General features: G+C 39.1%; 1 protein-coding gene across 1 annotated transcript; it reads left to right on the top strand.

The window, feature by feature from the left end:
* The first annotated feature begins 4,795 nt into the window (after positions 1–4,795).
* On the top strand, positions 4,796–7,061 carry sox4a (SRY-box transcription factor 4a). The gene has a single exon (XM_058405150.1). It carries the CDS (start codon positions 5,235–5,237, stop codon positions 6,240–6,242), a length of 1,008 nt encoding a protein of 335 aa, XP_058261133.1. The 5' UTR covers positions 4,796–5,234; the 3' UTR covers positions 6,243–7,061.
* Positions 7,062–11,656: the final 4,595 nt, after the last annotated feature.

An 11,656-nucleotide genomic window follows, 5' to 3' on the forward strand; every position in this document is an offset into this window, starting at 1 on the left:
CTGTTTACAAACACGGTGAGCAGAAAACCATCTCACAACATTGCTGCTTACTGACCACCGGATGTCTTTTGTTTTTCACACCATTTTAATGTTAACTCTAGAGACCGCACCATAAAATCGTTTGAATTGGGTATTCTTATGCTAGCTTGTTAGCTGATATTGGTGTGTAAATGGTTCAGAGCAAACAGACTGCATTAAATCATCAAGCAGATTTCTTTAGCAGTTACCAGCCATGTCTGATTGGTCAGTCCCTCCGTTATCACAAAATCAAGCAAACTCTGTGATAGTCTGTGGCGCTTGCGCGATTCTGCATCGCAAATTTAGAAAACAGAAAAATCACAAATATTTGCAAGGCTGCATTGCAAATTTTGAAGAAAGAAAATGCAAAATCAAAGCATTTCAGGGTCACATTCACAAAACCTGTGCTGATAATGTAGTGTATAATCATGCAGGCTAACATTTATGTATTGGAAATAGCTGCTAAGGTTAACTAGAACCTCACTAGAGTTTTTCCAGTTCAGTTTAAGGCTGAAGGAACAGCACACACACACACACACATAGACACATACAGTATGTATACATACACACACACAAAGGGCCCTTTATACTGGTTAAAGGTTGGTAATATTAGACAGGCATCGAGGAAGCGGGTGTAGATTAGAGAGAAAGGTTACGATGCATCACTTTACCAGACCGTATCCTCCAAAAAACACACAGTACTGAATACTTACTGAATTATTCACACTGTGTCCAAATGATCTCACCAGCCTGTATGCAAATGAGCTCTTTACACTTCATGCAATATGATAAAGGACAAGAAGATACAAAGAAAGAGGGGGGGGGGTAAAAAAAAAAACAGAAGGGAAGACCATTTCTGTGCAATCACACTAAACTTATTAAAATAGTGTTGGGAGAGCGAGGAGCAGCGAGGGTTGCTACGGTAACGCAGGCCAAGCAGGAGAAGTGTGTTTTGGATAACGCTGTGATAAAATGCACTGGATGATCAAACCTGCTGAAGGTGAAACATTCGAATTCCTCATGAGTGCAGGGTATAAGTGAGCCGAGCGATGGGATAATTGGTCGATTTTACACATTATACACCTTTATTTTAATGAGTAAGCCAGAATCATGCCAAGTGTACACAACCCTCTGTGTACAGCAAGAGTCGGCAGTGAGCCATTTAAAAAAAAAAAAGTTGTTTAAAATATATATTTTTATTTTATAGTTAGGTTTTATATATTCTGTGCAATCTGGGGTCTATAAATAAATGCAAATTATATATCAATTAAATAATATGAAAGTTAATCATTATTATTAGTTAATTAAATAAATCTTCTTATTAAAATATAATAAATAATATTATATGATATCTATTGTATGCATTAAATAATCATATATTATATATATATATATATATATATATATATATATATATATATATATATATATATATATATTTAATTATACTTCATTTGTTAGGTTTTTAAAAGCACCATATTTTTTGCTTTCCCCAATTTACTATTTCATATTCTTTCATTACATTATTTCTTTATTTATTTGTTTGTTAGTCTGTAAAGAAAGTCTTCAGATTCAGGCTACTTTTCGTGCAGTCAGCAGAATTCAAAAAAATAAAATCTATTAATTCCTCAGCGCAGGACTAACCTGACTGGATTTTATGCAACTGCTGAGCTTGTAAAATGTTTGTTGACAGTGCTTCAGGGCAAGCAGCTGCCTGGATGCTTAATGCATGGGACAAAATAGATGTTTCACAGACGTCTGAAAACTTGCTGAAGGTAATTTGGCAAATATGTTAACAGTGTGTCTTGAGGAGATGAGCCAACACACCGAAACATTAGCGGTTTTGTCACTGTGGTTTGGTTTTAACAAGGATATCATAAGCAACAAAAGGGTTGCACAACAAGAAGGACTCATAATATGATGTGCGAAATGTGGAATTTTACGATGATGGGAGTGACAAGGATTGAATGTTGCAGAAGAGCTAAATGCTGTGTTTTAATGATTTCCCTGAGGGACAGACAGAAATGTTGCTCAGTATCTGGCACCAGAATGAGGTCTTTATCTTCAAGACACATATTGCAGCTAAGAAGCCATCTTACTTTTCATAGAAAGAAGCAACGTTGAGTAAACTTAGGAGAATTCAATGGTCCAAATGTGAATTTTTTTTATATATAAAGGTACTGGTGGGTCAGAAGGTGAGAAACGAGACACATGACGATGCCTTTTTCGGCTGGTTTGTGTTGTGGATGTATTTCAGCTAGTGCTGTAGGGGATCTGGTCACAGTCAACAGAATGATGAATGCTGAGTAATATAAACAGAATTTATGATCATCACTCTTCCGTATCTTTGGGGAAAATGGCTCACATGTTAAATCAAACACTAGACACAATGCAAACGTTTCGTGTGCAAGTCAGTATAGGACATGTACAGTAATTGGACAATGATGGGACTCTAAACGACCTAAAACATTTGCATTATTGTATCATGTTTCACTCTATTGTACAGATCCTCAAAGCTCATGGATCCCCTGGAGCTGAGTGTCCTCTGTGTCTAGAGTTTCCTCTGTTCATCTCAGGTTTTCTCTGGGTTCTCCAGTTTCCTTTCACCTCCCAAACACATGCAGATGTTTTGACAACTCTAAATTGCCTCTAGGTGTGAAAGGTGCGTGCCCTGTGATGGACTGTTGTCCCATCTTCTGTGTATTCAAGCCACTGTTTCTGCTATGAGCTTTGAATCCACCACGACCCTGATCAGGATAAAGCGCTTACTGAAGATGAAAGAATGCATTGTAATTGTGTAGCCTTGCGTGTAATGCTCTCACGTTGTGCTATGGAGTACTGGTACTATGTGTAATCTCATGCACTGTACACTCTTAAAAATAAAGGTCCCTGGAAGAACCAGAAAGGGGTTTTGTAATGATGTCATAAAAAGTACCATGTTTTGTTCATTTCAGTAAATGTACAAAGAAGTACTTTTGTGCACTAAAAACATTCGGTGTAGGTTAAGGGTTCTTCATAGAACCATACACCCTGACAAAGAACCATTTATATTTTGGTTCCCCAAAGCACAAACATTATGAATGCGCTATCAAAGGTACACCAGTGGTTCTTAAAGTTCAATGATGTACCTTAAATGAGCTACGACTTCTATATTATAAGTAACTGAAGGTTTTTCCTTGAATCTCCCACCTTAGTTACAAGTTTAAGGCAAAATGTTTGGAGATAGGGATCATTTAATTGGAAAATAATTCCCATGGATGTCATCATATGTCATATTATGATCATTATAGAAATGTGTGCAATAGTAATTTGGCTATTATTTACACCTTTCCTCTCACAGAATGCACAAGGTCTTCTTCTTCTTCTTCTTCTTCTTCTTATTATTATTATTATTATTATTATAAACTGTTGTTTGGATTTGAATCAAATATCAGATAACAGTAGGTTATCTGAACACATGAGCTGCGCTTTAAGATATAATTTAGAGCTCAGCACTTTTTTTCCCCTCTAAATGTATTTGTCCACTTACAGTTTTTTCTACATCTTAAAAGGATGATGTCAGTATCCATACAGTGCTTTGTTTTCATAAACAGCTAGACAAATGCACTGGTGTAGAGATGACATTTAAAGCCGGTGAAAAAAGAATTGATTCTGAAATGATTTTTAAACCTGTTTACGGTGCCTAGATGGATTTAAGAAAACACTCTCCTCTAACTGCATTACGTAATGCATATTCACATATATGTTCTTCCCTCTCTCTCTCTCTCTCTCTCTCTCTCTCTCTCTCTCAATTTGAACCATGTCTCTCTAGGCTCTTTTTTGTTAGAGCCTTCATTGGCTCTACTGCGACATCTAGTGGAGAAATGTGCTTTTTTGAATCGAGTCCAAAAGATTAAGAACCTAGAGTTAAGTGCTTCTTGTATTTGTGCCTCATTCCTGTTTTTCAGACTGTAGTATTGTGACCAGGTGATGTACTGCAGGGATATAACTCACTCTGCTTCTTATACATACTACTATATATACTATATACTCCTTAATTACTACCCTAAATAGTAGGCTATGTCTGAACAACATTTGACGCATGCGCTAAGTGTTTATTTTGATTATTATAAGGAAAAGCTTCAGTTTTTGGAGGGGAAATAACCTGACATTATGCTCGTTATGTTATCAGTTATGTTTGGCGCGCACTTTAGAGTATGAAACGCGCTCGTGAAAGTAGTGCATTCCATAAATAATAATAATAATAATAATAATAATAATAATAATAATAATAAATACTCAGAAGTGATCGGGAAAAAAAAACCTATAATAATAAATAAATAGATAATAAGGAAATAAGGAAAGTTTGATTCTTAGATATATGAATAGTTAGCATATATTATTAAATTGTCTTATCAAATACAACCCAATAAATGAAACTGTTTAATGACTTCAGAGACGGTGCTGTCTTGACCTAACAAACTGGCCATGCTCGTCTACCACCAGTCGCTTGTCGTTAAATTCCTGTCTTCTGATCCTGTCTTTGAAAAAAGAAAAAGAGGGGGAAAAAAAGAAAAAAAAAACATGTACCTTTAAAACCAATTTTTGCAGTGTAGACAGGAATGAGGTCAGACATAAAGCTCCTCATTGCACGCGCCGATTATTATTAGATACTATATTCAGCCAATGAGCGTTAAAGGGCGTGGTTTCAGCAAAAGACAGGCTAGCGACAGCAGCGGATTGGCTGTTTTCCTCTCGCCTTGCCACTGTTGAGAGGATAAAGCCGAGCGGAGGCGCCGAGCTGAAAATCTTAAAGTTGTGATCGGTGAAAGAAAGATCCGGACTATGAAAGAGCGCAGTGGCTCAAACCTGCCGCATGGTGCTGAGACGAAGCATGCCGAAGAGTTTTCTCTCTTTCCAATAAAGTTATTATTTTTGCTTCTTAACCTGCTTTGCATTCAGAGCGGCTCTGGTCTTGTTTTCAGTCGCACTGGCAGCTGAGTGCTAACATTTTTTTTTTTTTTTTTTTTTAAAGACAATTTTTGAAGACATTTGCGAAACTTCTCTGTAATCTTCAAGGCGTTAAGAAACACGGAAAAACAACGCGCCTGTAACTTTTTTTTTGTCGTCTCCACGCGCTTTTACGCACGCGCTCCACTGAACTGTGGAACAACGGACAGACTCTCTAACTGTGAAGTGATTTTATTTCACCAGCAGGATTTTAAAAGGTTTATTTAATGGTTATGGTGGCGAACAACCCAGACCTGCCGCCCATCGACTGTACCGACTCCTGTGAGATGGAGGCGGACGCGGACGCCTCGCGGACCCCGGGCTCCCCGCACGCGACCGGGGACGTGGCGTGGTGCAAGACGCCCACCGGCCACATCAAGCGGCCTATGAATGCGTTCATGGTATGGTCGCAGATCGAGCGGCGCAAGATCATGGAGCAGTCTCCTGACATGCACAACGCAGAGATCTCCAAGCGACTGGGAAAGCGCTGGAAGCTCCTGCGAGACTGCGACAAGATCCCGTTCATCCGCGAGGCCGAGCGCCTCAGACTCAAACACATGGCAGACTATCCGGACTACAAGTACCGGCCGAGGAAGAAGGTCAAGACATCCGCTAGTGCATGCAAAGCTGGCGGGGAAAAGGGGGACAAGGGGGTCACCAGTGGCGGGAAGTCATCATCCAAAAAAAGCCACGGCTCTAATAAATCTCCCGGCAGGACGCACAAGAAGTCTGGCTCTCTCGAAGCCGTCAGTGATGCGCTTTATAAACCGCGGGCAGCGTCTTCTGCAAAGCAGATACCGGACAAGCCGGTGAAGCGCGCTCACTCAGGCTCAGAAAGCCTCGCCCCCTCCGCCGCCGTGCCCGCGAGCCCGACACTGAGCAGCTCGGCTGAGTGCGGAGAGCCACCGAGCCTCTACGATGACGCGGGGACGCGCTTCAAACACGCTCGCGCCTCCTCTCCGACCCCGTCCGCCTCGCACTCCTCCTCTTCCTCCTCCTCGCACTCCTCGGATGAAGAGTTTGAAGACGACCCGCTGGACTTCGACCCCAGTCCCGGTGGCTTTAGCGGCGGATTCGGTAGCGACACGTGCCTGGACCGAGACTTGGACTTCGGTTTCGAGTCGGGCTCCGGCTCGCACTTCGAGTTCCCGGACTACTGCACGCCCGAGGTGAGCGAGATGATCTCGGGTGACTGGCTCGAGTCCACCATCTCTAACCTGGTGTTCACGTATTGAGCCCAGATCTTAAGACTTGGCGTTGAGAACAACAACAAAAATAAATAAATAAATAAATAAATAAGTAAGTAAATCCCAAGCGTCCTGCGACGTGCAAGGCGACGCGACTGAACGACGCGAATCCCACCTGTTTCATATTAAAACGCTGTGGGCTCTCACACGCAGATGAAAAACAGATTTACAGAAAAGGAAAGACAAAAAGGAGGATGCTAGAAGTTGTTAGTGCGAGCAGGAAGAGCTCAGAAGTTGCACAGAGACTTGTGGAGGCTGAGATTGTCGTCAAAAGGGACATTTTATAATCGATAAAGCTGATCGCTGATGGACTGAAAAGGTGAGCGATTAGTTTAGTGTGACTAAACCGGGCTCCGAAATGAACTGAATCGCATGATGAGTACGGTTTTGCCTGTGAAGTGCGAGCCGTATCGGTTTTTAAGAAAAAGAAGAAGAAGAAGACAAAAAAACAAAAAAAAAAACAAACAAAACTATCACCAGCTTTTTTCCCGTTAACGAGATGTCAGGTGTTTAAGCGCAACTCAGACGGTTCAGCTTTTTTTCCTTACACTACAGATCAGGACCAAAATACGTCCGAGAAGCGTGCTCTCTCTCTCTCTCTCTCTCTCTCTCTCTCTTTCTCTCTCTCGCTGTTTTTTATTTGAACCTCTCCACCCTGTCAATCCCTCCTTTCTAACCCATTTGTGCTCAGAACAAACAATTTTATACCAATGTATTTATAACGCTCCAGATGTTTGCGTTTGCATTTTTGTTTTTTCTTTTGTGTTTGTTTTCAGACAAAAAAAAAATAAAAAAAAATAAAAATAATGAACGCTATTGTTATGATATTGTTGCTAACCAGCAGTTAGCATCTTCAAAATGACATCATGCTAATTGGTGGCTATTGATTGCCATTCACCGTTAGCCACTTTAGCATGTCTGGTAAAGCTCCTCTTTTATCTCTACAGTACACCAGTCTGTCTTGTCGTGTAGCCTCCAGATGCAACATGTACGTCTCTGTTTTTCTCAAGGGCTAGAAACTGCATCGTGTCATTTATTGGACTGGAGACGAACCGTTGCTGTTATTTTCTACGTGTATTTTTGTACTATCAAGATTTTTTGTCTCGGAAACAAACAAACAAACAAACAAAACAAAAAAAAAAACAACAACAATCTGTTTACAGTGTCGATCCGCAGATTTCTTAAAGACACACTATCACAATTTTCTCAACCAGCCATGCAAATGAGACTGTATGTAGCGGAAGCATCAGTGTCCTTATGGGAAATACTGTTTCCTTTCTTATTTTTTATTTTTTTTTTGACGATTTCTTTGTGCTTTAATCAGTGAATCCGTCATTTTTTAAACCACTGGATGTAATTTGAACACGGTCTAAAATGCCTATATGATTTCATGAAGTAATGCTTTCACTCCTAAATGTTACAAGGATATTTAATCTTTTTCTACTTGTTGGCTAAATGTAGCTAATCGTTTTTAGTATGTTACGGCATGGCGACTAGCGTTTCGTATTTTTTAACAATTCAGGTTCACGTAGAGCTGTTGTGTTTAAGGCAAAAGGATCAACGTGAAGATTTTTTTAATGTACATTGATTGTATAATAAAGTAAAAAGACTGTGTGCTTGTGTGGCAAAGACCGGCCACACCAGGCACTTTGAACATATATCTTTATACGTCCCTCTGTTTAAAGTTGTTGTTCATGACTTTTTTGGGATAAATAGGCCTATATACATTTTAATATTGTTTCATTTTGTGCAATATGCTGTGTACAATATTGTTTTGTCTTGCCATACCATATCACGTTTGAGTAGAGAATTCAAAGCCAGCCAATTGTGTCAAGTCACTGCCTGTCAGACCTCTGTACAAAAATAAAAAAAAAAAACTTTGTCTTTTTTCCAGAAGGAAATAAAATCAGCTGGAACTGAACTGCTCTTTTTTTTCCCTCCTTTTACTTTAATGCCCTCGCAGGAAACTCTTACTATTTCCATATGTGGTTATACTGCTTACTTATAACACAGTCCTTATCAAACATGCACAATTATATATCTGTCGCAGATATAAACTATACTTCATGCATACAACCTGTTTATATTAATTAAACTCTATTGGGTGTTTTAAGTGTCCTACATATCAATACAGTTTAATTTCTAATCCTGATTATGGTTGGGGGGAAAAAAAGGGGCGTGGTCTTCTCCTGATCTGCACTAATACTATTAAATCACTGATCTGGTCCACTCCTGCAGCTCGGATGTAAATAAACACGATAGTCTGGAATCCATATAAGCATTATCATTATAAATTAAATTAGTGTTGATTGGTTATAATCCGTAACTGTGGCAGTCTGATTCAGGCCCTGATTTCAGAATCAATGAAAATGTTATTGCTGTAAGTAAGATTTCATTTACAAGGAATTTGAGTTGGTATTTGCATCATTACCACAGACTACATGAGCGAAACCATGCATTAGACATGGGGGAAAAGCAAAAAAGGATAAAAATAAAAAATAAAGATACTTGATATAGATTGTAAAAAAATAAAGTCAGCTCCAGTTAAGCCGTGAGCAGATCAGGTTGCTGTAGTGCAGCATAATAGCATTTCTAATTACCTTTGAGTCATCAGACAGGATCATTAGAGTTGGCAGGGCAAGGCAATGGGCATATATTGTGAAAAGGGGGTTCAGACAGTGTGTGTGTGTGTGTGTGTGTGTGTGTGTGATGGGGAGGAGGATGAGTGTCTCGACCCAGAGGCAAGTGTATAAGAGGTTGTGGTGGTGTTTTTAGCTGGGTGGCACTGAAGGGAAAAGGGTGTCTAAACATATTATTCCTTCTCTGTATGTTAGGATCAGACATGAAGATGGCGATCATGAGAATGGAGGAAATTTAGCTTTGAGACATGAGAGCTACATTGTTTAAATTCCAGCATGAGCATTTTGGCATCCTGGGTGAAAATAATAATAATAATAATAATAATAATAATAATAATAATAATAACAGCATGATTACTACTACAAGATATGCTCATTAGGAACTTGAGCACTTTATTAGGAACAATTGTACATCTGCTCATTCTTGCAATTATTTAATCAGCCAGTTGTGTGGCAGCAGAGCAAATCATAAACTCATACAGATTAAAAGCTTTAGGGAATGTTTACAGCAAACACCAAAATGGGTAAAAAAAAATGCGATTTCGATGATTTTGTTTTTTCAGAAACTACTGATATATAGTTTAAAAATAGTGTGGAAAAAACATGAAGAGAGTGACAATTCTGTAGGCTTTAATGAGAGAGGTCAGAGGAAAATGACCAGACTGGTTCTGGAGGAGGACAGTCCACAACCTCTTCAGGGTTGGTCTTCACTTCTATCAGCCAAGAAAAGGGATCTGAGGCTACAGTGGGAAGAGACTCTGGTCTTTGTCCAACTTTTTAATCTGCATGATTGTATACATTATGCTGCTGCTAGACAACTGGCTGATTAGATACTTAATGAATGAGTAGGTGTTCCTAATAAAGCGCTCAGTGAGTGTATAATAGATATATAAATTAAATTAAAGCTACACTTTGATCTGAACCACTTTTACCATCCAATTCCATCTCCAAACACCTCCTACCTGAGACTAATGCGGAAGAAAATGATCTCATCTTTATATAAGAAATATTAATAACACTGTGTTATTTCATTTACTCACACAGGATTCACTGGTTAACTGGATTTGGTATAGAACACGAATCACTAATCTGTCCGCTTTTTATAGATTTAAGATAATCCTGAAAACCTATCCAGAAAATGGGACACCAATTTATCACAGGGAACGATGCACACACATTGACACACTTATTCACTAGTACAGGTAATAAAACATAGTCAGTTCACCTACTGGCAGTTTTTGGACAGTTAAACCTTGGAGGTTACACAGGAGCCTCACAACTCAGGTCTGGAGCTTTGCTTGTTTTTGTTGTTCTGTAGGTTTACTTTTATCAGTCCTGTAGGTGGTTTGGCTATCAGAGGTAGGCTTTGTGTGTGAATATGTTCGTGCAGGGGGTCCTGCTATGGACTGGCATCTGATCCGAGGTGTTTTCCCACCAGTCCCAAAGTGTACATGGTGTACTCGGTAGTAACCAAAGACAAATGAACGGATTATAATCCAGTGTGTGATGAGCTACAGGTCATGCCAATATGGACACAGAAATATTCATTTGTTTTTGTCTTTATTTTTATGCCTTGCATATGGCTTTGAATGTATTTATAGCTCTGTATATTGTTTATCATATGTGTTTTTTTCTCTCCCAGGATTGGTGCTGAGTGTTAAGTCTTTTGATTGAAAAAGTGTATTTCTTTCTAAAAGAGCAAAGTTTTAAGTATCTTAACACAGAATACAGGACAATAGGATATTCTCATGAGGAGATAGCAAGCCATTACAGGTCACTATAGTTAGTGCAGGTGTGCTGTAGTCTATGATGTGTACTACTCAGAGAGGTAGTCTGTGGTTTAGGACGCTGCTGTTTGTTTGAATAAACTTCCGTATTGGCCGTGGGCGTGGCTAGGAGTGAAAAGGGGGCGTGCGTAAAGTGCTGCGTTCGCACGTGTAGACAAAGAGCCGTCGCTCCATTACCAAGGAAACCTCCAAACGCAGTAAGTTTGTTTTGCTTTTTAATGTGGAAGCGGGACGGAAATCTTCAGTACAAACATAAATGGATTACCAGTTTTTTTGGGATGATACAATCTGGATATGGTTTAACTGAAGAGAAGAAGTACATTGGATGTTAGAGGAACTTTTTGGTTGTTTTTACGCGGATGGCGCTCCCAAAGTTGCGCACAAAGCAGAGATGATTTCCTTTGTTCGGCTGGAGCTTTGTGTGTGTGTGAGGATGGGACAAGGGGAAGAAGGACACCAATGGGATTTTATTTATTTATTTTTTTTGAGTCTCTTTACGTTTGATTTAACTCAGCTCCGTTGTTTTTTGCATGGGAATATCACGAGGATTTATTTGATTTTTGATCATTTTTTGAAGACATTCCCCCCCCCCCCTCCACATTGTGGGCGCTGGAATTAACTTTACGCAAAAATAATACATAATAAACTCACAACCTCCAGACTAGAAGTGGACTTTTTTTCCCCCCTGTTTCCTGTTTTAAATCCTTAGATTGAAACCTGGAGAAGCAACAGGTTGTTTTGATTGATTGTCTTTTCACTTCAAGACAGATCAGATTTGACTTTCAGGATTAACATGGTGTTGATTTGCTACAACAAATATTCTAGCCAGTAATCAATCAAATCAGACCATTATAAATGTCTTAAAGTCATATTATGACTCAGATTTCTTTATTATTATTATTATTATTATTATTATTTTCATCATCATCATTAAAGAAAAGTTTCATTGAGTTATACTACATTATGGTTCTGTTTT

Source organism: Hemibagrus wyckioides, linkage group LG12 (assembly GCF_019097595.1).
Source record: "Hemibagrus wyckioides isolate EC202008001 linkage group LG12, SWU_Hwy_1.0, whole genome shotgun sequence".
NCBI classification, from domain to species: domain Eukaryota; kingdom Metazoa; phylum Chordata; class Actinopteri; order Siluriformes; family Bagridae; genus Hemibagrus; species Hemibagrus wyckioides.

Coding starts and splice junctions, on each gene's coding strand:
- sox4a (XM_058405150.1), top strand. CDS start 5,235: ATGGTTATGGTGGCGAACAACCCAGACCTGCCGCCCATCGACTGTACC.